The 27,960-nt window shown below is 53.2% G+C and overlaps 1 protein-coding gene across 12 annotated transcripts in view; it reads right to left on the bottom strand.

Moving 5' to 3' along the window:
- Positions 1-11,678: 11,678 nt before the first annotated feature.
- MAPKAP1 (MAPK associated protein 1) overlaps positions 11,679-27,960 on the bottom strand; it is a 200,927-nt gene continuing 184,645 nt past the window's right edge. For 11 of the 12 annotated variants that reach the window (XM_036217747.1, XM_036217748.1, XM_036217752.1 and 8 more), the window contains 2 exons: positions 16,864-16,961; positions 11,679-12,185 (listed from right to left, as the gene is read on the bottom strand). In XM_036217747.1, coding sequence (XP_036073640.1) covers positions 12,060-12,185; positions 16,864-16,961 — 224 coding nt within the window. In that variant the 3' untranslated portion in view covers positions 11,679-12,059. The remainder of the gene's footprint in view (positions 12,186-16,863; positions 16,962-27,960) is intronic. The other variant, XM_036217750.1, reaches the window with a different exon arrangement.

Genomic DNA, 27,960 nt, shown 5'->3' with positions numbered 1-27,960 from the left:
AACTCCTTTAGGTTCAAGGCAGACAGGTGTAGAAGAGAAGGAGGGAGGAGGATTGGGAGAGGGGAGTAAAGGAACAGGTGGCCGTAGGCTGCTTGGCCAGGCCTTACCTGACACAGACTAAATTCAGTGTTCACACAGGAATACCCATTCATCAATTCATTCATTTGCTCATACATTCAACAATGTTATTGTGTGCCAGGCCTGCTCTGGGTGCTAGGGATGCAGCGAGTGGGGAGTAAAACAGACTTGAGTCCTCTGGACTCAGAGCTCATATCTTGGGGTGGGAGACAGGCGGCTGCCCGAGAGGCCAGGGAGAAGCCCATTACTATGTGTGCCGGGAGGTTGGTGATGGGAGCTTGGACAAAGACGGAGCAGCCCTGATGATCCCCAGGGGAGTGTATGGGACAAGTGAGGCTCGGAGAGGTAAAGTGACTTGCCCAAGGTCACACAGCTGCTGGTGGTAGAACTGGTTTGCCTGACTCCAGGGAGCATGGTCTCAGCCAGCACCTGACACGGCCTCCCTTGGAAAGCCTGAAATAGCATCGCCACTCTGAGTCCTGAGCTACCTCAGTTCTAGAAATGTGAACATATGCTTCGGCAAAAAGGGTGCTTGGGAAATGTATACGCCACTCTTTTCCTGGAGCACAGGGCACAGTGGCCTGTTGTTAAAGGCTCTGAGGGGTCCTGCATGGGGGGACTGGTTAGCCACATTAACACAGTGTTTTCCAAACCTCGGTGTCCATGGAACCCTTTCGGGAACCAGAACATTTTTTTACATTCATTCTGTTCAGTCACAATTATTTGTTGGGCACGTACTAAATGCCAGGCGCTGACGGAGCAAAGCGGGTCTGGTCCCTGCGCCCAGGGTATTGACAGTCGGCACAGGTCACATGCCTGGGGCCTCAGCTTAAGAGAGAGAGTCTGGGCAGGAGGAGAGTGTAGGCAACTGCATGGTCACCCGCCTCCAACTCCTGACTTCCTGTGCACAGACAGATACTTCCTGCACGAACCCCTCCCTGGCCTGGTCAGGACTGTCATTGCTGACCCACCGCAGCCCTCAGCTCCCCTCTGGGAGTTAGTGCTCAAAGGTGGAGCTGAGACAGCCAGAGTGGTGGGGGTGGGCCTGGGGGCCATGGGTGTGCTCGCCAGCTGGTGACCAAAAGGAGGCATGGAGGAGAGGTGAGAGAGAGTGTGTGGCTTGGTCCTCGAGGGCCTGCTCAGTTCCCACAGCATTATGGGAACCCCTGTCTGCCTCCTTCGTGGGCTTCCTTCCGTTCCTGCAGTCAAAACGCCTTGGCTAAGACCATGACTTCAGGGGGTCAAAGCCACGCAGCTCTGGTGGGCCCGTCCCAGATGCTCTGGAAAGCAGTGGGTAAGAGCCCGAAGGGCCAAGGTGGGCCGTGCCAGCTCTGTGGGCTTCCTGGAGGAGGAGGTTCTCCCAGCTCAGGTATCTGTAGGGAGGCTGTGGACGTGATGGTGATGAGCAGGGACTTGGGGGGGCCGGAAAGGCCCTGTTCAAATCCTAGCTCTGCCCTTAGCAGCTGCGTAACCTTGGGAAAGTGACATGACTCCCCTGAGCCTCAATTTTCTCGCCTATAAAATGGGATAATGGCAGGACCTCAGGGTGATCTTTAAGACCTTAGCCCAGGGTGGTGGCACAGGGGAAGATTCTACCAGTGGGAATGTCGGCCTGGCAACGGAGGCGGGAGGGCTGTTCACATTCTTTTTCTTCTCGGAAGAACTAGAGACTATGGAAAATACTCTTTGACCTGAAAAAGCCCCAACTGGACGTTCCTGTGGGTCTGTTACAGACATGACTTCGCAAATCGGATGTGACAGGGAAATGTGTGCCAAGATGGTGGCCAGCTGTTCAGCTGTGGGGAAGGGGCTGCTAAGAGACCAGGCACGGACTCCTCTGAGAGCAGACGGCCACCAGCCTGGTTGTGCCCAGAGCACAGGCGTGCGAGGGTAGGCGCCCCAGCCCGGGAAGCGGGATGAGCGGGCTGCTCGTGGACTAAACTCACACGCACACAGAGTCACGTACACATGCACACACGTGCACACACACACGCAACGTATACACACACCTACACATACGCATTTGTTTTCACACACACACACTAACATATACACACGTACACACGCTCACACACGCCAGCACGTACACTCACACACTCGCACTCCACTATTCCTGGGGGATGTTGAAGCGAGGCCCTCCCTCCTTTGTGCCCTTAGACACTTGGGTTGGAGTCAGAATCAGGTCCATGTTGCACGAATGCCCCTTCCTTGCTGGGCAAGGCTACTTCACCCTTTAGGCATTGTTATTGTGAAAGAATGCTCTCCGCCGCTGCTCCTCAGTGATTTTAAGAAAAAACAAAAGGGAATTTAATCTAGCACAGTGGTTGTCACACAATAACTTCTGAAGACGTTCATCGATTTTCCCTGTCCGCTGCCCTTTGTCTGCTCTGGTGACTGGGGAGCCTTCCCCTGGGCCTTGTGGCCTTGTAGGGGCTGCCAATCACAGTTGCCCCGCCCCAGCCACAGGGATTGGTCCAGGGATGGACATGTGACCCCTGCCAGGCCAATCAGAGACCTGGCCTAGGATGCGTATATGGTATTTAGGGCAGAAGTCCCCTCTGATGCCTGGAAGCTGTGTTCCATGTGGAGGACGTCCTCAGGAGAGAATGAGCCTAGAAATGGGGCAGCACTGAGGGGGATTAAGGGGCCGCAGGGTGGCTGCTGGAATTCCTGTCTGCCAGGGGCGTGCACCTACGACAGCTGGTCTCAGTGTTGGCAGGTGTGGGCAGCAGCTGGGAGTTGCTCTGTGATAGATGGTCTTGTCCCTGAGGGCCCCTCACAGCATCCTAGGCAGGGACAAAGGTAAGTCCCTTTCCTCAGCCCAAGCCCTCCTTTCTCAACATGAATGGGAGAAGCCAAGTATCTGGGAGTAGGAGGCCCTCTTTCTGTACTCAGTGGAGGATTGATTGGGTGACAATGAAGGCCATTCGGTGGGGGTCTTTGTGCTCATTGAGCTCTTGGCCCCTGCAGGACCACAGCCACGGGCCCTCAGAGAGGCCACCTGAACCCAGAAGGAGGCTGCAGAGCCAGCTCTGGTTCACACTCCTCCCATGGATGGGGTTTGGACTTGCAGCGCATGCTCCTTCCTCCCGCTTGGCGAGTTCCTCGTGGGGCTCCTTGGCTCCGAATCTGTCCTCCCCAGGCATCCGCCAGCTTGTCACCCTCCATTTAGATCCAGTAGAGCCAGGCAGAGTCTTTACCCAGGAGTGTTCTCAGCTCCCAGCTGCAAATGGGTATGTGGGAAGAAGGATATCTTCACTTCTAGTTCCTGGGCACAGTAGTGCCTGTTACAGACATCTGGTCACCTGAGTGAAGAGGATGGACCTAGGCCCCACAGACCATGAGTTCCCCAGAAGAGGCTCTGAGTCGGGTCATTTCTGTACCATCAGGGCCTGGCCAGGCATTAGAGGACATTAGCTGAATGAATGCTGGGTGCTTTCATTCCTCCAGAGTCGGGGAACTCACTCCCCATCAAGAAACTGCTCTCATCTTATTAGCAGCTGCCTGGGAGGGATTCCTTGGGCTTCTTTTGGGGTAGGCTTAAAAGGGGTCCCTACTTGATTCCCGGGTTCTGCCAGCACCCCAGAGGAGCAGCGGCTCCCTCGCACCCCTGCCTTCCCCTCACCAGGAAGGCGATGAGCTTTGTAAACGGAAGTTAACAAGCTCGCTGCTTTAGTCACAGACACTGGTTGGAGTCCAAACTGTGGCTTATCTCTGTCAATCAATACATTATATCACCCGCGGAAGGTGATTAGAAAGCAGAGCTGTCCATCTCACCGGGTTTCCTGTCTCCACGTTGTAGATTTCTTGTTCTGGTTGACGACTGGTTGGACAGACGGCGGAGGAGCCATCAACAGCGGCAGCCTGTTCGGGCTCCTGCTGCACCCGAACCCTCTGTGCACGGTCTCGCTGGTCTTCCCAGCAGCCCCGCAACGGAGGCTCGGTTACTTCTGCCCCTATTTCACAGATGGGCCCTCAGAAAGATTGTGGGTGTGTCACTCAAGGATCACGGTGTGGTGACTCATGGCAGGGAATGAGCCCGGGTCAGTGCAGCCTCAGAGCCCCAAGTGGCGGCTGGTGAGCCAAGCGCCCCAGGTAGGACACAGACCTCAGCCGTGAAGCACCCACCCCCACCCCAAAGGCTGCTGCGAAAGCCCTCCCTGCCGTTTTCAGAGCCTTCCCCGGTGGCCCTTGGCCGAACCCTGGGGGGAGAACCCGTGGGAGGCTGCACGCAGCCCATGGGCCAATCATGGGGCTTAGTGAACACACCTTGGACTCCATGTGGCTGGGCGATTGAGATTTCACTCTAGGCACTGGGGCGGGGGTCCAGATCAGTCCCAGGCATCTGCTATGGCTCACACACGTCATCAACCCAGACCCCTTTGCCAAGCCAGCCAAGTCACCCGGGAGGTCCCCTCCTCTGTGGAGCCGCTAACCTCAAACATCGCTTGTGCACGAACTTTGACCTTGGCCCCATTTTGGGGCCAGGAAACAGGCACAGAAAGCAGGCCAATGTCACCCACTGGGAAGTGGGAGAACCAAGGCCTGAACCGGGCAGCCTGGCAGCCCCCAGGCCACCCTGGCTCCCTCGGCCTGGGCTGCCGTGGGGAATCTTTCTGGTCCCCATAAAGCCACCAGTTGCGGATGCTCCTTCCAGTAAGGAAACTGGGACTTCCGTCACCTCCCCAGGAGTCCAGAGTTTCGCTCAGACATTCTTCAGACCAGAGGAGCAACTCTCAAGGTAAGGTGGGCACAGAGGTGTGGGGGTAACCTTGCTTCTAGAACTTTCTCTCCTAATTTATAGCCTCTGCCAAGCCCTTTTCTCCAACGCACATCAGCTGAGCCCTTGAAAGAGTCAGGGCTTGAAGAATGCTAAAAATTTAATGTATGTTAAAAGGATATTAAATCCTAAAGTAAAATTTACATGGAAATATGACATTAAAATATTTTTAGCTTTCAGGAAGCTGGGGGCTGGACTGCTATAATATAGACAAATTTTATCATTTTAAAAAGAATTAGCTTCACAGTATCTCTTATGTATTCTTAGAATTAATGCATAAGGATGTGGGCCCTGCCTGGGGCTACTCGGCTGAGGCAGGCAGGTGGGTGCGGTATGGGCGAGAGGACAAGGCGGGTGGGGCCCGCAGAGGGTGGGCCAAGCCGGGAGCTGGACCCTGGGGCTCCCCTTGGCAGCGTGGAGGGGTGGGGGTGGGGGACTGGGGCTGCCCCAAGGCCCGAGCTCCTGCCAGCAAGCTCCTGTGTGTTCCCAGTGAGGATGCGACCAGGCACCCCTGTCTCCATGGCTACCAGTTACTGATCTCCTACTATGCACAGGCCTGTGACATTATCTTATTTACTCCTCACACGACTCTCTGGAGAAGGGATTTTGTCCGAGTGCAGCTGAGAACATGGCTCAGAGAGGTTGAGTCGCGGGTCTAAGTTCACACGGCAGAGGCAGATGCTGTTTCCTCCCAGGGTCCTCGCTCGGTCTGGAGGCCGTTCGTGCATCCACCTACCTGGCCACCCCTTCCGTGGCTGGATCCCTGTGGCTGGAGTGGGGCTTCCTGGGGTCCTGGCCCTGGCCCAGCCCCCACCTCCGTCACACTCTGGCTTTCATCTCGCCGGGCTCCTCAGCCAAAGCTGGCCTTGCTGGCCAGGTAAGGGAGCCTGGAAGCCACCATTCCAGGCACTTGCTGTCACCACCCCAATGCCAGGCCCCAGGCTGGTGCTGAGCACCCACATATAACTCAGATCTGACCCCTGGACCTCCAGTACTGGGGTTTGCTTTTAGGAAGTCTGTGGCTGAGTCCTTGACGGGAAGGGCCATGGGAAGGGCGTGAAGAGGGCGCTGGGAGGTGACCGGCTGGGACTTCCACGGCACGGGGCGTGGGGCGTGTGCTGGCCCCAGCCCTCAGGGTGCGTCATCGGTCAGCACGCCAGCGCCGTCCTCTGGCCCGCCTCTGCTTCTGACGTCATCACAGCAGACGGGCAGAGCCTCCTTCATCTGCCGGCTCTGTGACCCCGTGACCCAGAAAGTGACCAGCCCGTCTGCAGAGCCGTCTGGCACCAGCGTCCACATTGGAGGGAGGGCCTGGTGCTTGGTGGCCTATTTCCTCCCTGTCGCAGCTCTCCCAGGGGACCCTCCCCACGGAGATGGGGTCTCTCACTGCCCCCGTTTTACAGAGGGGGAAACCGAGGCTCAAAGATTTTAAAGGTGTCCTCAATCACCCGGCTAGGCGAGGGCGGGGCTGTGTGACTTCAGGCCCCCAGAAGGCCCCCCGGGAGCCGAGCGCCCTGCAGGCAGCCTCCTCAGCTTGGGGCCGCAGACCCCGTCAGTGTGGTGAGGCGAGCGGCTGGGCCAGCAGCCAGCTCTGGTCCCAGGAGGCGGGGGTGGGGTGGGGGGTGCGGTGCAGGCGGAAATGACCAGTCGCCTGGCGGGCACCTCCGGGAGGTCACTCATTGGCAGTTAAAAATCTATTGTGACTAGTCAGAAAAATGAATAAATGGGCACATTAGTTTTTCATTCCAGACCTCAGCATCTGTTTGTCTAATCAGGGCAGAGAGTGGGGACGTCGGCAAGGGCCCCGTGCGCATTCATGGAAGTTTTCCTCTGTCAGAGGAGTTTAGATGGGTAATGAACAGGCCACAGTGATTTGAAATATAATCCCGTTGCGCTGACGAGATTACGGGGCTTCGCGCCTTCACAAATCACTCTCAGAGCTTTATAGCAACCACCACCCTACTGGGACTTTGCATTTAAGCGGAGGTGTTTGGTGGGAGCGCGGCATGACAGGCTTAACCCTTTCCCTCTCCTCGGCTGCTTTCCGAACGTTGTGGGCCTTGGGCAGGGGGCCTCGACGGAGCCTTCAGGATCTAGGGTGTTTGGGGCGCATCAGCCAAGACGGAGGCCCAGCAAAGCCGGGGACAGCTTTTGAGGAGGGCAGGTAGGAGGACGAGGTGGGCATGAGGATGCCCTGAGAAAATGGTTAATAAAATAGTAACTAGCCTCAGTTGGGAGCTTAGTAAGGGGCAGGGGGCAGGCACCGGTACGGGACTAGGAGGTGCTAAGCATCATACGTCCGCCAGCGCGGCAGGCATAACTGCGGCTGGACGGCAGGGGGACGGCAGGGGGACGGGAATGGATGCTCTTCATTTGAACAGCTGTATGTGTTTATGTTACTGTGCATCAGAAAACACCAGATCCGTGGCTGGCTATTCATGTTTAGGATGAAGTTTAAGGTGGAAAAACGTTAGCCTGACTCCATTTAAAGGGAAAATAGGAGATCGTGGAGGAGATGCTACCTTGGGCAGCCTGTGAACGGTGACGCTTGGGAAGCACAGTGTCATCTCATGGTGGCAGACTTCAGTCCTTGGGTCCTCACACCCCACTGTTCCCTCGAAGTAGGTATCACCATTGTCCCCTTCTGGACAATGAAACGTGAGTGGAGGTGGGAAGGGACACACGTCACTTTCGAACCACACAGGACCTTGTTGCTGCTGCTGCTCACTCTCGAGCAGCTCCGTCCCCACCCTGGCCTTTGTGGAGCCTGAGGATGGCCAGGCGCGTGGCTGACTGTGTGAAGGGAAATGAGCGTTTGCTCCGTGAAGCCACCGAGGCTGCGGGGCTGTTTGTTGCTGTCGTGGGGCCTGACCCATCCTGACCAGCTCACTCATCCAATCCTCACAGCAGCCCTTTCAAGTAGGTATTATTGTCCCCATTCTGCAGAAGAGGAAGTTGAGGCTCAAAGAAGTCAAGTCGCTCATCTGAGGACAGACCAGCCAGGAGACAAAGCTGGACTGAGCGGTGCCTGCTCGACTCCAGGGTCTGCTTTTTAAGAGGGTGCTGCTCACTGAGCGTTTGTTTTACAGGATGAGTTGGTGAGAAAAGGCACGATGGGTAGAGTCCCAGAGCCACCTCTGGGACTTGGACTGGGTGCAGGCCCACCGTGCCAGGCCCCCCCAATCAAGCTATCTGTCCCCCGGGGCAGAGGGCCGAAGCCCGGCTCCTGTGTGTACCCTCCTTCCTGGGCACCGAGGAAGCTGGTCTTGGCAGCTGCCACAGGCAGCTTCTTTGGGCTCTGAAACTCAAGGCGGGGATGGCTTGGCACAGCCGGGTCCCCTTCCGAGAGGGCGCCGTTGGGGCAGAACATGGCATCCAGGCAACGGGGTTAAGTGAGATGACAGACGTCAATGTCACGCTGTCATTTATGAAGCGTTTATGCACCAGGCGCCGTTCACGTATTGTCTCATTAAATCTTGACTCCAGCCCGGAGAGATGGGCATTTTCATCCCGTTTTATAGACGAGGTCACTGAGGCACAGAATTAACCACTTACCTAGATGGCGTGGGGCCGGGATTCGGGCCGTGGGGCCTGCACACCAGGTGCTGCACCCCGAGGCCTCTGACCTCCTGCTGGGAAGATGGGAAGAAGCCCCTGCTGCTTCCTGTCCCCCTCCCTGCTGGAAGGAGAGCACCCCATGGCAGAGCTGGCAAGTCAGGTGGCAGGAGCCCGTGCCGCACGCTGATGTGGGCGCCAGGGCTTGGGGCACAGGCGGCTCAGACAGGAGCACAGACCGCTTCTCCCCACTTCCGGCTCCGCTCCCCCATCCTCAGGTCCCTTCTTCAGCCCACACGCAGCCGGCCTCGGCGGTCAGTCCGGCTGGGAAACAGAAGCTGTCCATGCTGGGCCCGGGGTCTCCCTCCCAGAGGGGGTGGGCCTTACTCTCCCTGTGGGGGCTGCCACCCCACCCTCCCTGCTTTGGCTCAACGCACGGCCTCGTCACAGGTGTCCTGGGGCTCCACAAGCGGATGGTCATACGGTGTGCGGGGAACAGTGAGAAGCTGCGACTGTCCTGCTCCGACAGGACAGCTGTCCTCTCCCACCCCCCGGCCTCTCCGCCAGGCGCCTTCTGGGCCCACCTGGTCCCCACGGTGTGTGCGCAGTGTTCACTGCGGCGTGGCCTGGGGGTCACTTGCCCACCTCTTGGCCTCGCCAGACTGTGAGCATCTTGATGGCCGAGTCGGGTCTTTGCTCCCCTCTTGGGCCCTGATGTTTTGCATCCCCAACCTGTGCGGAACAGGGAACCCTGAGAAGAAGCTGGCGGGTTTTCTCGGGGACACGATAGGGGTGGGGACCATCTTCCAGCTTCTTAACACATGAAGGGAAGACTCGGGGGGACATCAATATGGTCTCCCAACAGCTGACGAGTCTCCCAGGGCAGCGGGGACACTGGTCCTGGGGTCCGGGTAGGAGTGTCAGGAGGCAGCTGCCACTTGCAGTGGAAGGAGGGACCCGGCATGCAAAGGCCGGCAGCGCCGTGCACAGTGAGTTCTGGCCGTCGGCGGAGGTCAGCCGAGGGTGACCAAATGGGCCAGCAAGGGAAAGCGATGGCCTGAATGGCGGAGAGCACCCTGTTGCTGGAGGTGTGCAAGCAGAGGCTCCAAGACTCTGGGAGGGGACATGCGCGTGCTGCCCCGAGAGGGGCGGCTGCACTCAATGACCCCACGGTACTTCTCGGCGCTTAGAATTCTCGTTCAGAGGCAGCGAAGCTCCTGCCAGTTTTGGCAAACAGAAACCACTGGAAGGCTGGGTGGGCTCACTGTGATCTGAGGCATTTGAGACATTCTCTAGAAAGGTCTGCAGAGGCTGCCTAATCTAGCATCCTCATTTACAGACGAGGAAACTGAGGCCCCGAGGAGGTCGTGCCCAGCTCAGGGCCACAGAGCTGCTGACCATGTTGCTGGGCAAGGCCCCAGCGGTTAAGAGCATGGCTGTAGTGAGAGTCCTGGATGCAGGTGAGACCCTCCCAAGCCCCACGTCCTCACCCTGGAATAGAGGTAATGACAGGACCTGCCAGGGGCTGGCTGTGGGTGTCACACGGGCTCATGCATGTTTAACAAATGCTGCCACACGGCAGCCCCTCACACCAAGGGGGCCAGTTCTCCGTAAACAGTGGAGGCCAGGGCCCCAGGGACCATTGCCCAGGCCTGGCAGCTATGCACCCCCACTTGGCGATATCCTAGTTACATTACCATCACGACAGGTGGGGGCTCACACAGCAGCCAGGTCAAGAGATGCCGCTGGAAATCGGAGTGAGTGGGGCCGGTTGGGTCACTTTAGCTTACCTCGGTGTGCCGAGCTCCTGCTCCTCGGTAAAGCTGATCTTGGGGGGCTCACTGTCTTACCTTGAAACCCAGGTGTGAGAGAGGGGCCGAGGAGGGTCGGAATCTAGACAGCCCTGGCACCCGGGTGACCTGGGCGGTGGTGGCCCAGAGTCCCTCTGACGTTCCTCCTTCAGGCAGACGTGCATTCCTCGTGAACCGCGCGTGCCACAGCTCGCCGCACGAGGACGGTGTGGATTCTGTCGCTGAAGGGGGCGGTGATTTCAGTGTCGGCCTGGGGGGAAGGGGGTCGCGCTGCCTCGCTTGGTGTTCGAGGAGGCCCACGGCACACTGCACGGTCGTCGTCGGTGCCACCCGGAGTGACGCACTGTAGAGTCACACTCTCCCAGATCCCGTGCTCAAGACTTCAAAGGATTCAAAGCAACAGACAAAAGGTAGTACTTACGTGACTTTTATTTTAATATCATTTTAATATTTGAATATGTCACAGGATTTAATGACCAAATGAGTCATTCACATTTTTCAAAGATATCTAAATATAAAATTGCTAAAAACTTGAATACAGAGAGCAAAACTACAAATCATATGTCTTTTGTTTCTGGGGTGGGTAAGAATGGAAGACATTAGAAAAGGATGCTTCTGTCGGCCGAACAAAGACCAGAATGAAAGAGGAATTCATGAGAACGACTCCTCCGCGAAGAAAGACACTCGACTCTGAGATGCTGTCTTTGTCGCATCTCTTCCTGTACAGCAATTTAAAAACTGTTTGAAATGCAGGTCCTCAGTGAAACGTCTGGCCCTTGACCCTGGCCGGGGACAGGGTGAAAGGACGTCCCCCCGCGAGGGACTCTGGAGGCTGGTGAGGACCGCAGAGGCATCTGGTGTGGCCGGAGGTGTGGTGTGAGTGGACGCCCGTCCCTTGCCTTCCCGCCGTGAAGGCAGGTCCCCCCCCCCCACCCCGCCTGCAGCGTCTGCTCCCCGTTCTCCCCGATATACTGAGCGGCAGCAGCTCCTGGCGGCTCAGACCAGGAGGCTGCTCTGCGAGGGGAGGAAAGGGAACGAGTCCTTCCAAGCCGGCAAAGAACTCACAAGAGCTCTCAGCGCCTGGCCAGGAGCCAAATGTGACCTGAGGACCCCCCCCCCCCGCCCCCCATTCTCCTGGCGTCCTGTGACTTACACCCGTGACTTATACATGGTCCTGAGCCTCTGAAATCAGAGGTGTGGGATGAGTTGAGGAGAGGGGGAGGGGCGCAGCATTGGACACACTTCACCAGGTCCCCCTAACTTCGGTAAGATACTGTCCCCAAAGCAACGCGCTCATTTAAACAAACGGCATAGTTAGAACTATTGACTAAGCCCTAAACGCTTCTGAGAAATCGAGCCATAGCTTTTCCAATCTGTCTGTTCAATACGGGAACAGATTTTAAAGTAAAGAACATAATCAATTCTCTGCCCCAAAGAATGGTCCATCAACGTGGTAAAGAGTACACCTGTTTATTAAAAGGAAGAAAGAAATGTACATTTTTGTTCTTCGTTCGTTTTCAGAAATTGGATCAAGTTGCGAGGAGCTGTCTGGGCACGGCTGTGTCCACCCTCGGGCGGGGCTGTCAGGCGGCAGGTGGCTCCTCCCGGTGTCGTCTGGGCCCCGGGCATTGCTGATCAAAGCCACTGCCACTCAGGCTTCGGTGCCATGGAAATGTCCCCAGCTCCGTTCCAGGGGGTGCTGCCCACCATCCCTGTGCCCGTGAGCCAGGGGCTGGCCTCCCCCCGAGGACCGCAGGACACAGGGCGGGCTCCGGGGCGGACGGGCCCTGGCAGGCGGGCTCCGGGCTCCGGCAGATGGCGGCTGGAGGCCGGCGTCACTGCTGCCCTGATTTCTTCTCCTTCTGGAAGCTGAAGCTTGTACGTCTGTTCAGTTTTCTCTGTTTCTGAGCAAAATAGTCAGCCCGGGCAGTGCTTGCTCGTGACTCCAGGATGTAGTTAACCTAGAAAGCGAGAGGACACAGCCTGGTCACTCTATCGTGGGGTCTGGTGATCACAGCCAGCTGGCAGGCGGGGGCCGGAGTCCGCCTGAGACGGGGGAACAAGGCCTGGAGACAAGCGGCAGGCCTGGCCCTCCGGTCGGTCAGTGGTGGGCGTTCCCGACCCGGAGCCTGCGCGCCCCCCTCGCGCAGGCTGCCCCCGTCTCTGCTCCTCGCCTGCTGCACAGCCCTGGGCCCACGCTAACTTCCCTGAGCCTCCTCTCTTGGTCCGAAAGAGGAGAACGTCGTAGGGATGAAGAATAGACCATACCAGGCTCCATGTTCGGCCCCCACCAGCGGGTACAGAGCTTCCGATCCTGAACACTCACAAGTGCCCGCCAGCCCGGGCTCAACAAGGGGACTGAGGCTCAGGGAAGCGAGCCGAGCGACCAGCACCGCCGGAGTCGGGGTCCCAGCGGAGAGGGGCGGCAGAGCCGCGCGTGAAGGCTCAGACGGGGAGCTCGGCCTTCTGCTCACTGCAGCTCCCACCTGCGTCCCGGGGTCATTTTATATCACGACTCGTGGACCGAGCACGTGCCAGGCGGCTGCGGCACACACAGTCACTGTCCCTGGACCTGCCACAGCTGAGCCTGGCCCCCTGCTCGGGGAAAGTAAGGGACAGAGGGAAAAGTAAGACTTCGTCTGTGCCCTGAGGGGTTCAGAGCCTAGTGGGTGTTCCCCACAGGACAGGTGCCACCCGACAGACGCAGCTGGAGCACGAAGGACTGCGACTGACTCCCGGGGAGGCGGGGAGGCGCGAGGGGAAAACGGAAGAGCGGGGTTCTGAGAGGTGAGCAGGAGTCCGGGGTGCGCCGGGGGTGGGGGAGCACAGCAGTGGGGCTCAGCGAGGGGTGTCCACGGGCCTGCAAGAGCTTAGTGGCCAGGCGGGGCGGCAGCAGCGGTGCTGGAGTGGTTTCCAGGGCTCGACTCATTTAACCCCACCACAGCCTTGAGGGATGCCATTATCACCCCCATCGCACGGACGAGAACATCAAGGCACAGAATGGTGATGTCATTTACTCAGGGTCACGAAGCCGGTAAGCGTCTGGGCCAGCGTCTGGACCAGGTGGTCAGGCCGCTGACTGACACGCCTTCCGGTTCCCAGGCCCCGGCCTCCTCAGAGGCACCTTCACCCCTGCACCTGCTCAGACCCCCACCCCTCCCACTGCCCCCAGCTCCCCTGGCTGGAGCTTTCTGGGAGCAAACAACCGTTGCTCTTCACTCTCAAATACATTAAAGTTATGAGTGGAAACCTGAATATTTCTGGCTAGAGAAACCAGGCATCGCCTGTCGATTCTACCGCGAGGGCCATGTGTCCTGTGACCCTCAGGACAGGCCTCTGGGACGGCACGTCTCAGAGGGGGCCCGGCTCCGGCACTGTGTCCCCTCCAAACTTTCCGCTCTGACAGTTGCCGGCAGCAGGCATTACAGGCTGGGGCGTGAGTGCAGAAGGCCTGACATGCTTGGCCACTGCCTCGCCAAGGTGCCAGCTGAGCGCAATAAATCATGAGGGCCGCAGGGCCGGGCTGACGATTTGGGACACTACAGAGAGTCTATGGAAGTAAGAGGCTTTATCATTCTCAATGAGAACAATCTTCAGGTCATGTCGTTTGCACACGCAGCCAACCTGGTGTTTTCAGTATATTTTTGGCACATGTAACTTGACAAAAGGATTTAAAAATGATCCTTAATAAGCCAACTATTCCCTAAATTTATTATCTTCAGTGCTTTGTGATAATCACATAGATAATTTTAATGGAAGATTAATGTAATAATCAAAAGATAAAAACGCCCTTTGGTCTGCCATTAGCTGGTTAATATGCTGTGGCTTAAAACTTGCACAATTTTATGCACTATAGAGTGTTTCACTTTCAATGCATTTTACAGCTTGAGGCATAAAAATATAGGGAGTTTTCATGGTCAATAAAGCCTCAGCCTCCATCACTCGATCACGAGAAGAACCCGATTTGCAGAGACCAATGATCCCTCTGAGAGTCCTCTTCAAGCCTGCAGAATTAAGGACCACACATGGCTTAGCTCAATTACATCCCGGGGCGGGAGGAGGTGGCTCTGGAATTCCTCGGGGCTGAGTTCGCGTTGACGCTCCTCCCTCGCGCTCTGTGGCCCTGGGCCTCCATCGCCTCACCTATGAGATGGGGATAATAACGTCCACGTTGCAGGACAGTTGTGAAGACTGAATGAGATAACGTACGTGAAACGTCTCGTATGTGGTTGGTGCTCAGTAAGTGGGAGCCACCGATGTCTCTACGTAGGGAAAAACACGATGAGAAAACAACTAGGTGGAGAGCTGTCTGTTCGTAAGTCTCGCATCATCAGCCTCCGGCCCGTGTTGCTCCCTTCAGTTTCGGTCTACAGTGCTCACTGTATGAAAATCTCCGGAATTCTAGGACCGCTGCATGCATTACCTGAGTCTAAGACTGACCCCCTGCGGAGCCTCCGAAAGAAACATCTCTGCCAAATTCCCGGACACAGGGGCGGGGTCCCCCGTCACCTGCTGTGGGTGAGAAGCTCACAGAGACACCGTGGGAATGGCAGATAAGGCTAAGTATTTAAATGGCTATAAAAATCAGAGACGGGAGAAGTGAAATTTAATCTTCCACCAGCATCATGATCGTTAGCTCTCTAAGTAAATCAGGCCTGGGCACGCTGTGACCCTCCTGGAGTCTCGTGCAAGATGCAATATATCTACAAACATTTTGCTATGAAAACAGACGTTTTAGGGCCGGCGACAGGCCTCAGGGATTTTGCAGGAAAGCATCTGCTTCGAGGGAGCGTTCGGCCCTGCAAGATGATTTCTCAGCGCTTGCTCTTCCACAGCCTCATCCTGGAGTCATAAACCTGTGTTTCTGCCATCAATCTGCTGTTGTGAAAATTATTTTGATGTCAAACACAGGATTATAATTTTACAAGAATCCTTCTCAAGTCTTGAATATTTTAATGCTGGCTATAAAAAAAAAAAAAAAAAAAAAAAAGCCCAGCCCCTGACGGGGTGATAGAATAGTTCTTCACCTGGTCCCCAAACACCGCGCCAGCTCCCTGTGCTGTCTGGTGACGACCTGGCGAGTAACTCTTCCCTCGCTGGTGCCAAGCGCTCCGGGTGGGCACTCTGAGCCCAAGGCCAGGTCTGAGTGCGAGGGGCCGCTCTGGTCGGGGTGGGCAGCGGCAGCTGACCACGCTGCTCTGCCTCTGAGCCAGACTGCTCCCCCCCGCGGCTTTGTCCTTTGAATTCTCACCTACCACTTCCGAACATCTTTTGCAGCCTTGGTGACTTGGCCTCAAAATTTTCGGTAACACAATTCCATTTTGTTGAACTCTCCCGTTCTGTTCCTTAAGGAGTTTGAGTTCTGGAACCTGCTGAACCTGGGGTCGAATTCTGGTTCTGCCAGTCACAGTCCTGACCAAGCTGACTTTCCTTTCTGAGCCTCGGTTTTCATCTGGGAAAAGGGAACCATTTTCCCTCACTGCATCATGGAGTTGCGAAGCCACAAACAGGATGTGTAAAGCGCTTAGCTCAGGTCCTGCATTGTGTGGTCCCTCTGTGTATCTTAGCTACTTTTATTATTATTACTTGATGACTTCCACTCTTAAGAAGAGAATGAATCATCAGCTAAGTAGGTTTATCATATCTCATTTGTGTTCTAGCAGCCCTGCGTGAGGTGGGGCAGGTAGCTGCCATGATCCCCATTTTACAGGCAGAGAAACTGAGGCCCTGAGGGGGGTGATGTGACCAGCCAGCGTCACACAGCCGAGGCCCTCTCTGACTCTGAGTTCTGCTCTGCCGAAGCAGCTCTGTTTTCCCTATCTGATCAATTTACATAAGATTCGTTTTAAAGAAAGAAATCTCAGTTTGGAAGAGTCCGAAAACCACTACCTAGTCCAGGGCTGCGGAGTGTGGTGCACGGACCAGCGGCCTGGGCAGCACCTGGCAGCATCTCAGGCCCCGCCCTGGACCTCCCGAACCGAGACCCCAGGGGAGCTTCTCGCAGCCCGCTACGCTTTGCAACGTTCTGTGTGGCCTGGCAAACCCAGCCTTACACGAGCCGGGGTACAGCCCCAAAGCCACACTGTGCTCGGCCCTTCCCAGGCGGCTTGAAATTTTCATATTTAACACTGTCTCCTCTGACAAAAGAAAAGCTCCGAGGACGGGGACTGGGTCTGCCATCGTAGTACCTCGAGTGCACGAAGAGGCTCAGTGAGCACTGACATGGTAACGCGCATAAAGTCGGGTGCGTTCAGAAGAGGTCGCTAGAACTACCTTGAGTACATTAAAGTGTCTTCGAACAATACCAATATTTCCTCAGCATCTATTCCTGGGGCCTCAAGGGGCTCCCGACAACGGATGGAAGGAAAGAAATGGGGCATAAAAAAAGGATAAATACATACGCAAAGAATCCGGATTACCGGGGGGCTGGGAGGAGGCCGCGGGGGTCCTGCTTTGCTGGTGGGCGCAGAGCAGCTGACCTGCGGCGTGGCTCCCAGGCGGGTGCTCAGCAGGGGGTTCCTCCTCTGCCACTCTGGCCCCGGAGCCTTGTGCGGTGCCAGGAGGGGGCGCTGCTGCCAGGCCCGGGAACCGAGTGGAGGCCGGCCCCGCACACCCAGCACCTGGGCTGAGGACACTCACCTTGAGCACGATTTCATTGATGGTAGCAGCGTCGGATTCAAAGTAGAGGTGTTTATAGTCGTGATTGCTTAGATACGTGAGTTTAAATATTGCGTGACCTGGAGAGAGAGAGAGAACAGGCGGTGTTGAGGGGGTTCTTTCTGGTGGGTTACGGAACACTTCTACACGACAATTATGTGGAAAAGGTGGTATTCTTAAGATAGAAGGCCAATTAACTCCAAATTACGACTCTAAAAATAACTGCTTAGAGTCAAATGCGCAACAGGAAGAGGCAAGGCTGGTGGTTATGAGCCTTCTCCACGGGCGGCCCCGGCGCCTGCTGGGACGGGGTGTCCTGGGCTTGTGACCCTGAGTGGACGCTGCTCTGAAGGTTGCCATGGAAGCTGGCACTTCGAAAAGCAGACCGACCTCAGGGGGTCAGATGCCCCCCAAACACACAAATCTCCCCCAGATCCAAATTCTCTCACACCCACTTCCTACCACCACTTGGAGTGACCTTGTCGTTTCTAAACTGCTTCCTGGTCAGATGTCACCTCGCTCCATTGCCCTCACACGCCACACGCCAGCCCGTGGCCCCGCGCAGCCCCAGCCGCCTGTCTGTCCTGGGTGACCGAGCTCGCGGCGCCTCCCTGGGTGCGTCTTCGTGGCTGCGCTTGCAGGCCTCCTTCTCGTGTGGCCTCCCGCTCTCCACATCATGACACCTGCTGCTGCGTCTGCTCTCCCCGTGCCTGTCCCGTGGGCCGCACGTGCCAGGGTCCTTCCTCTAAACTGAGACACAGATGCCGGCCTGTCTCAGGCCAATGTGAAGCTGTCCCCGTCCCATCAGCACCTGCCGCCTTTGGGTGCTGGGAGACCTCTGTGGCCTCTCCCTCTTAAGGAGAAGGTTTCTTTTCTCTTTAAGCTATTTTAAAGCTGGTTTTCATTACTGGCAACCAAAGGAGCATTGCTCCTGAGGGACAGAGAGTCAGTGCTCGGCAAACGTTCCCAGACAAAGGAGCAGCTGGTGACATCTCTCACCTAGAGGCCTCCTGCACACAGCCCCAGAACCAACCTCGCCCAGTCTGCTCTGCGGACGGACCTCAGTGCTTAAGGATTAAAATTCCGAATATCCTTTCTATTAGGCCTCTCGTCTGCTGTCCTTTTAATTGAAGCGGCGGCTGGTCATAGTTATTAATTAATAATATATCACCCGCATTACTGTAAGTTCACCTCTTTCCCGGAGAAATCTTCTTGGGGACTTTATTTACAGTAGCTAATTCTTCAGATCTCCAAAAATAAACTGATATATGTTGTACATTTGTGGCCAGAAAAGTTGAGCTGCTGGTATTTCATCCTGGAAACATCATTATGATATACTAATTGTGACTATAAATTCCATATTGAAAAAATTAGCTAATAATTTCTGAAAAACCTCACTTTTTAGTCACTTGACAAATTTAGCCGGATTCTAAATTGTGGTACTAAAATGTCAGAATTCTTAGCTGGAAGCTAATTGTTCTGTTAATACCTGTTTCTGATAAGAAAGAGAATCTCACATAAACAGATGTATCTGTGTGTGTTCATTCGTTTATCTTGGAGCAAGTTTTGCGGCGTCACTGTGGGCAAGAACGATGCGGATGTATCTGTCGGCCATGCTGCGAGCAAGCAGAACCGTCTATGAAGGTCACGGCACCGTGAAGGACAAACAGAGACACCCCCTCCAGGAGGCCTTACTGCTGACACCTGGCCACGACAGACACAGACTTCGGGGCCTGGGGCTAAAAAGGACCAGAAGGTCTTAGGGAGGCCTGTAGACATGAAGCTTCGGGGTTCACTGACCACTTAGATAAGTGACCTCATGGACCGTCTACACCACCTGCTCCCGCCTGTCACTGACAAAACCAAACCTCAAGATGCTGGAGCATGTTTCGCTTGAACAACTGAGACACCAATAAAAACCCTTCCTGTGTGCTTCAGGTAGAGCCAACTCTATACACGGCATATGTGATACACAGTCGGCACGGGCCTGGGTTTCTGGAAGGCAGCCTTGACACTGTTCCCTTGGAGCATATCAATTGTGGCTTCACCGAGGGGGGGTGGGTCCTGTGGTTCATCTGTACAAGTCACATGAAAAAAAACAAAAAGCACCCCAAGTCTCCTGAAAGCTGCACATGTGGACCAGCTGACCCTGAGCATACTACCTTCTGTATTTTGCTGTGCTGGGGGCTGTGTGTGTCCCTTGCCTGCCCCCAGCGCTCATACCAGAGCCTCCGAGGAAGAGGGACAGGAATGAGGAAGTCCCGCCCCTCCCCATCGCTCTGAAGCCTCTGATTTATTCGTCCCCTCCAGCGAGGGCATCCACATCACTGAGAGAACATGGAGAATGTTTTCTGGAGTACCTGGATTTGAATTTCACCGAAGCAGCGCTTTGGTGACTAGTACAGATGCTAACGGTGGGGTTAAGGGAGTGGGCCGGCCACAGCAGACAGCGCCCTCTTGCGCCGGGAGGGAGAGCTGCAGTGCATGAGCTCGGGTTACTATCTATCAGCAGCCACGCGTCCCCCAAGCTGGAGCCACGAGACCCCGGGTCAACGACTCGCGCCAGGAGCTGTGAGGGTTTCCCCCTCGCTCCAGGGATTCTTCCTTTGCTTGGTGACTACAAAGTTAACGTTTTGCTCGGTGGCAGTTTTACTGAGTTCAGGCCCTGCCAGGGGCACAGGTGATGGGTCCGCTAGGGGAGGAGTCATCAGAGACACCGAGCAACCAGCAATCATAGAAGAGGAAGGGGAGTCAGCTGGGTTAAGGTGGGGGCTGCAGGAGGAGGCAACAGGGCCAGGATAAAGTGGACAAAGGTGCCGGGTCACAGACAGTGGGCAGCCAGGGGGTGCCAGGGGCAGGGCCGAAGGGCTGGGAAGGCCGGATCCCACGGCTCGGGGAGCCAGGAGCGGGCTGCAAGCTGGGCAGCGCAAGGTCAGACTGTGCTTCTGGGTGTTCGCCCTGGCTCTCCAGGGCCCGGGGGCAGGGCGACCAGTGCCGCGGCCACCCGGGTCGGAGTGTATTTGGCTTTGAGCTGAAAAGGGGCAGAAAGGAAGCTGAGAAGAGGACTGACTTGAGAACTACGAAGAAGGGAGCCGGCAGGCCGTGGGCATTCTTTTACAGCAGAACAGTTAACGGCAGAAGTCACACTTCTATAATTTTACCCAGCCCAAACGCTATATATTAAAGTGTAACAAGTTAATTGACCTCTTGCTGGAAAAGAATCTATCAATAAAGACGAGTAATTTATGCTACGTGGTAAATTTCCACCAGAGGTGTCTGGGAAGAAGAAATCACTGGCATTTCAATACCCACTGAACAAGGGAAGAACGTGGAATAAGAAAAGTCTGTTAACAAACATTTTATCGGCCTCAGGCACCTCGAGGCTCCCCTCAGGGAAGGGAGAAGAGGGGTCACATGACCTCCTTGCTGCAGCTCCCCGGGCGTCCGTCCTGGGGCGTCAGAGGGTGTCAGAGCTGGGCAGCGCACCAGCAGTTTTTTATAAAAACAGGGTGGGCCACAAGGGCAAACTGTCTCTGTAAATATGTCAGCTGAAACCAACTTAAATATCAGCATGATTGAAAACAAAACGCAAAGTCTAATATTTCATTTAGCTCAAAGTACTGTGCCTGGACTGTTCGATTCTGTTTGGGGAAGTAAGGCGTGAGAAACGCCGGGGCTGCAGAGAACGGCGTGAGCGCCGGGGTCACGGGGAGGACGGAACCCCGGCCCGGCCGTGCGCTGGCGGCACCTGGGCGAGGTGCGGGTGGCCCTCCAGGAGCCACGTCTGCCCCGCTGCTCGGGAGGCGGCTTCACGCCCGGACGCAGCAGCAGGGGCTCGATGCACGGTGGCGATCGTCATTCTTTCCACTGTGATGGGACTGATATTTGAGGACAAAATCCTCATGATTTTGAAGACTTTGTTTTCCATTGGGCCTTCTTTGAGCAGGCTTGCTTTTACTGTGCTGTAGGAATAAATGCGACATCACACGCTCTCAAATGTGGCCCCTAAGCACTGGTCACACGCCCGGGACAGACACCACAACTATACCTCTGCTCTGAATACGGCCAGGAACCCGGATACGTGAAAATGGATTTACATTTTCCCCCCCAAAGTAAGACGCGAAGATGGGTGTTAACTCTGAGCAGAAACTAACTAGCAGCACCGACGTCAGAAGTGGAGACGGTTGAGCTTCTGTGCTCGAATTTATCTTCTTAAAAAAGAGGCTGGTGAAAAACCGGGTTCCCCTGGTCACTTGCGGGGACTGGCCATTCTGAAGCTGATATTGTCACAAGGGCACGGACAGCTCAGGCCAAGAAGGGCGGCAGCGTAACATCCTGCCGGAAGCGCTCCCAGGCACGCACTGCAGACGCGACAGAGGTGACCGTTGGAAAGGAGGCGCCTTCGGACACGGCCCGCAAGCACCGAGCGGGGCTGGCAGCCACGGGTCAGGGCTGGGCTCCCCGCCGAGCCTGCAGCCCGCCGTGTCTAAAGCCCCCAGGTGTCCCCACTTGCCAGGAAGGCCCGAAATAAGCTTTTCTTTTTCAATTAAAAAATTATAAATTACTAGAAATTTAGTAGACGGTGGCTCAGTGGACGGTGGCGATTCTTACGGCCGACACCACATCCTGACCCTTGGCGTGACACCCACGACCTCTTCCCTAGCTATTCTCACACCCGTGTTCTCACACAGTTGTAATCAGATTGCACACTAAAATTTGGGGCTAAAGTTTCTGGTTAACACTGCACCATAGCTCTTTCCTTGTTGCGGCGGCTTCCAAAGCCATTTTTCAATCGTTGCGTTTCAATCCCAGTCGCTGCAGGCCATGGTTCACCCCGCCTCTCTCCCTGCTGGACGTTTGGCTGACTTATAAAACTGCCAGCATTGCAGTTACAGAAGAAGGTCCTTGAGGATCTGGATTCTCTCTCAATTCCTTTATATCAGGCAAGGATACTCTAAAAAACTTGGTTTCGAGGGTCTGACCTTTTCTGTTCCTGCTGGCCCGAAAGGGGGTGGAAAGTTCTCACTGGATTTCCTGGGAGAAACTACTGGGAAAGCCCGTTCTTTTAGGCAAAGCCATAGCTGTCTGCAGGCCCTGGGGGAAAGGCTGTGCTGGGGTTCTCTGGTCTGAAACCCCCTCCGGGCCCGGTCTCCACTGTAAGCCTGCAGGAGCTCCGGCCCAGCACCGCCGCCCCCACTCCCGTTCAGTGGCAGAGGCCCAGGGCCCCGAGCTCTGGGGCAGGGGCCGAGTCCGGTCCACTGACACTTCCACCCGCATCTGTCAAACCCCCTCTCCTCCTCTCTCACTCGCTCTTTGGCTCCCCCCCACCCACCATAAACACGATTAAGGCTCTGATTATAAAAACTCCCATGGCGGTGTGACTTCCCTCCTTCCTCTAATTTACCGAACACACTCTTGCTAAGGTCACCATGACCTCCGTGTTGAGAGACCCAGTAGACGCTTCTCGGCCTTTGTTTCTCAGCCGTGCTGGATCCTTCTCCCTGAAGTCCTCTCCTCCCTGGGTGCCCATGGAGCTGCGGCGGCCCGATGCTTCTGTGGGCTTCTCCGGTCACTGTTTCTGGGGCTTCCTTTGTGGCCGTCTTTGTTCTTCACCTGTCCCTTAAGTGGCTGTCTTCCCCGGTGTCCTATCTTTGACCTTCACCTCTTCTCCTCTGTTCGGGTTTAATGACTACTCGCGTGTTGATGATCCCCAAGCGGGTACGTGGCCCAGAGCTCTCCCCAGAGTTTGAGAGCCAACCAGTGAGCATGGCTGTCATCGTCACGTGGCCCCTAGTGCAGCATGTTCGGAAACGATGGCAACATTTTCCCTTAAATCGCGAGCTCTGTCAGCTCAGCTGAAGGCCTCGCTACCCACCAAGCCGAGTTCCAGGCTTCTGGTCTCCTGCAGTTGTCCCATATTCGCCTTCTATCCCCTTCCATCCGGCGACCGCAGCCCTCAGCCACGTCCTGGTCATCTTTCGCCTCCTGTTTTCGTACTTTCGATGTCTTCTTCCGACCCAAACATCTGCCCACAGGAACCATCCTTTTACAGCACACATCTGGCCATGTCGCGCCCCTACTCAGAACTCTGCGGGGCTGCTTTTCCCATTGTCTTCAAAGTTCGAGCTTAGGATGACTGAGTCTCTAGATCAGCAGTTCTCAACCTTTTTGGTCTCAGAATCCCTTTACACTCTTAAGCATTACTGAGGAGCCCACGAAGCTTTGTTCACGTAGATCATATCAGTATTTACTGTGTTAGAAATTAAAACTGAGAAGCTTTAAAAATATTAACTAAGATAACAATAAACCCATTGCAAGTTAACATGACAAAGTATTTTTTAATGGAAAAAACATTGTTTCTCCAGAGTTTAATAAGAGTGACATTATTTTATATTTTTGAAATGTCTTTAATATTTGGTTTAAGAGAAAACAACTAGATTATCCTATCTGCTTCTGCATTTGATCTGTTATGATATATTGTTTTGTGAGAAGCACACAGAGAAAAGCCAGCCTTGGAGAGAAGGTTCTGGAAAAGGGAGGTACACTTTAATACTCTTCTTTGATACCATACCAGACTTGATAAACAGTAGTCTCTTAAAGATGAGTTGTAATGTGGAACCTAAAACAACATTAATAAACTTGTATTCTGTTACATGAAAATCCATCGGTCCATCTTGCACTTTGAATGAATCTTTCACGCTTGCGTGACTTTGTAACATCAATGCGGTAGTCTGGAAAATATTAGTTCACTGAGTTATGCGGGTCTTCTAAATGTTGACATGTTTCATTATACAGTATCAAAAAAATCACATCCATTAATATCACCGCTGATCTCATCAGAAAAGTCTTTAAGAAATGAGAATCCAAGCTCAGAGATGGATACGAGTGTCCCAAAATTCTAATTGTCACCTGAAAGCTTGAATTTCATCACGAGCATCAAATATTATCACTTGTTTTCCTTGAAGTGACAGGAGAGGCCCACTTCCTTCATTTCCAAGAAAATGTCTGCTAAATACTCAGTTGAAAAACCAGAGTGTGTCAGTTCACTCAAGCAGAAACGGCGTTCCATGAAACAAATGGCTAGTTCGGCTTGCAACTCAGACAATTACGCAACTCCTTTCCCTCAAGCCACATACTCTCCTCCCACACTCGGCAGAAACGCTTACGGTGCATCCTGATTCCCCGGGGTTGCAGAACACTCCACGTCTCGCCACAAGATCGCTGCACACTGCCGCGCTGCTGTGCTTACTGGGCTCTCGGACCGCTTTTTAAGAGCTTTTGTTTCATTTTTGGGCAACTCTTGTCAGTTTTCACTTCCCACTGTCTTTATGAAGTTGTCATTTCTCCTCCCCTCTTCTAATTTCCTGCATTTAATATCCTTTAGGAAGAGAAATCAGATGACCAAATATGGTTGAAATTTTATTTTAAAAAAGATTTCATAGACTCTGAGTCCATCAAAAAAAACAAAAAACATACACACAGAAGTTTAAGTGCCTTGGCTTCGTGTCAGTGGCAAAGAATTTAAAGCTGTTATTTATATATAACGTTGGATAAGTCATGCAACTTCATGAAGCCCGTTTCCCCATTTGTAAAATGGAAATAATACCTGCCTCATGGAGTTGTTGCTAGGATAAAATCATGAAATCCTATGATGAATGCATATAAACCCTCACAGAGTTGTTGCAAGAACTAAGTAGTGCACATAACGTGCTCGGGACACCACCTGGCGCGTGGCCGGCCCCCTTCGTTTTTACCTCCATTCTCTAAGACAGACGAACTTTTCCTGTAAAGGGCCAGAGAGTAAACATTTTAGGCTCTGTAGGCCAAGAGCAAAATTAAAGATACTTTGTAGATTCTTATAGAACTAGGGAGAAAAAAAAATTTTTTTTTTGACAAAAGTCAAAATGTAACAATCAAATGCATCTTTTTTTTTTTTTTTTTTTTTTTTGTGGGGGGAAGGAGAATAACATTTTGCTTAAATGGAATTCCAAGTTAGTGTCCCCTACCATCAAATTAATTGCAAATGTTCACCTGTAAAAACCATTCTTAGCTCACGGGCCATACAAAAATTGGTGGTGGACTAGATTGAGCCGATAGGCCAGAGTTTGCCAGTCCCCGCTGAAGAGGTCTGTTTTGTTTATTTCCTTCCTTGGTTTATTCCACACAGCTGGTCATGGTGCCATGTTGAGTGCTCTTAATTTCTTTGTGCAGATCTGGGTTTCTATTTGGTATATTTTCCCCTTTCGGCCTTTAACATTTCTTATAGTGAAGGTTTAAGGGCAACACATTCTTTCATCTTTTTAATGTCTGAAAATGTCTTTATTTCGCATTCATTTCTGAAGGACGTTTTCACTGAATACAGAATTCTAGGTTGACAGACTTTCTTTTAGCACTTTAAGAGATGTCACTCCATTGTCTTCTGGATTATGTTATTTCTGATGAGAAGTCAGCGATCATTCTTATCTTGGCTTCTCTGGCTGCTTTTAAGATTTTTTTCTTTATCATTGCTTTTCAGCAATTAGATTATAATGTGCCTTGATGTGGTTTTCTCTGCATTTATCCTCTTTGAACTTCACTGGGCTTCCAAGATTAGTGGATTGATATTTTTAATCTAATCTGGAAAAGTTTTCTCCTCCATCTCCGAGACTCCGATTACACCTGGTCTCATTCCACAGTCTTTGCTCTTTTCATCCATTTTTTTTTTGTTTGTTTGTTTTGGTCTGAATGGTTTCTGTTGTCCTGTCTTAAAGTTCAGGGATTCTGAAATGGCTCTCAAGGATCCCATCTCCTTGTGTAATCTCGACTGTGGGCTAGACCTAGTGACGTACTACTGATGAATAAAATACAGTGAAGGTGTTGAGACGTTACTTCTGAGACTAGGTTACAAACGACTGTGACTTCATCTTTGCTAATACTCTCTTGCTCTCGGTTACCTTGACAAAGCCAGCTGCTACCTTATGAGCTTCCCTATAGAGAGGCCCAAGTGACAAGGAACTAAGGGTGTTCACAAGGAAATGAACTCTGGCAGGAACTCAAGCGACTAAATGAGCTTGGAAGCAGATCCTGCCCTGAGTGAACCCTGAGATGACTAGGGCCCTGGCTGACACCTTGTTGCAGTCTTGTGAGAGACCTTGAGCTAGAAGACCCAGCTAAGCTGTGTGGGATTCCTGACCACAAAACTGTGAGATAATAAATGCTACTGTTGTTTCAAGCCACCAAGTTTTGGGGCAATTTGTTATGTGGCCATAGATAACTAACATACAGACCTGTTTAACTAATGTTCTTAATCTGCCCCCATCAGTGAATTTTTTGATTCAGGTATTGTAGTTCTCAGCTCTAGAATTTTCATTTGCTTCTTTTGTAATAGTTGCCATTTTTCTTCTTTTTGAGTTCATTTTTCTTTAAATCTTTGAACATATTTATAATACTTTTTTTTTTTTTTAAAGTACAGCAGGTCTTCGAATAACGTCATTTTGTTCAACATTGTTTCACTAATGTTGATGAGAAAAAAAACAAGCAAACAACTGGTTCCTGGCCAGGGCCCCCGTCCGTGTGGAGTCTGCATTCTCCCCACGTCTACACGAGTTTTCTGCAGGTTCTCTCCTTTCCTTCACAGCCGAGAGGAGTGTTGGGTTAACTGGTGTGTCTACACTGTCTCGGCCTGAGTATGAGGCTGAGTTCGCCCTGCGATGGAATGCTGTCCTGTCTAGGGCTGCTGTCCACCCTGTGCCCAGAGCTGCCCGGATCGGCTCCGGCCACCATGACCGTGAACTGGAATAACTGGGTTGGGAAATAATAATCTTGTTTTTATGGGTGTATGCAGAATTCACATTTATTTCAATGTTTAACATTAGAGTTGTTTTGGGTTTTTAGAAGTTTGATGATGTTTTTGTGACCGGAAATATGCTGTAGAAACTTAATGCTTGTTTATGTCAATTAGCCGATGGTGAAACTGGTTTTGTTATACGCCGTTTTGCTTAAAGTTACAGTTTCCAAGAACCCGATGATGATATTGACTTTACTGTACTTATCTTCTAATTGTATCATCCTTGCCTGTGGCTGTTTCTATTGACTGATTTTTCTCCTGGTTATAGGACACATTTTCCTGCTTCTTTCATGTCTAGTAGTTTTTGATTGAATGCTGGACACCAGAAGCGTTACATCGTGGGGTGTGTGTATTTTGTCGTCATCCTTTAGTATCGGGCTTTGTTCTGGCACGCAGTTAATTTACTTCCGGATCAGTCTGATCCTTTTAGGACTCCTTTTAAAGCTTTATTAGGTGAAGATTAGAGCAGTCTTTAACACAGGGCCAGTTTATTAGCTTTACTCGTAAGATATGGCCTTCAGTGCCCTGGATGCGCCCCTCTAGTCGGCCACAGCTCGAGTGTACGGCACCTCAGGAGCCGTGCTCTGACCAGCCTTGTGAGGTCCCACGATAGGCGTGCGCGGCTTAGTACGCAGCAGAAGACTCAAAAGGCTCTTGCTGGAGCTCTTTCTCAGTGGAGCCCCCTCTTCTTCGTGCTTTATTTTGCAAATTTCAGTCGCTTCGGCCTCCCCCAACTCTGCTGTCTCCCGGCTCACTGGGACCGCCATACGCAGAGAGCCGAAGTGACAGCAGGTCCCAGCTCCTTTGTGTCCCTTCTCTCAGGGCTCGTGACCCTGTGCTGCCTGTTTTCCAGTGTCTAAAAGGAGTTTCTTCTAGTTTGTGCAGTTTTCCCGTCGTTTATGATAGAAGTTGCCCTGTCCTGGAAGTTGCCTATGGGAGTCTTGTAAGCAATACATATTTCGATTTTAATGAAAGAATGGCTTACTTTTTCCATGTCTCTAAGAATAACTTAAAATCTAAGCACTCCATTTATTTATTATGAAAACACAATCTGGAGCTTGGCAGGAGGCAAGGGAAACAGATTTTCCCCTCATTTATCCAGCTGAGAAATCGTCAGCACAGAGCTTTTCAGTAGGGGACAGTCCCTGCCCTCACTCTCCTTTTGATTAGGGTCTTTTCTGATGTTAAGAGGGAGAAAGAATTTGAGGAAATGGTAATCAAAATCTAGGAAAATGCAATGTATGTAAATTTTC

The sequence above is a fragment of the Rousettus aegyptiacus genome, unplaced genomic scaffold (assembly GCF_014176215.1).
Source record: "Rousettus aegyptiacus isolate mRouAeg1 unplaced genomic scaffold, mRouAeg1.p scaffold_m13_p_3, whole genome shotgun sequence".
In the NCBI taxonomy this organism is placed as follows: domain Eukaryota; kingdom Metazoa; phylum Chordata; class Mammalia; order Chiroptera; family Pteropodidae; genus Rousettus; species Rousettus aegyptiacus.
The sequence above is the reverse complement of the archived record's forward strand: the minus strand, read 5'-3'. Positions and strand labels throughout refer to the sequence as shown.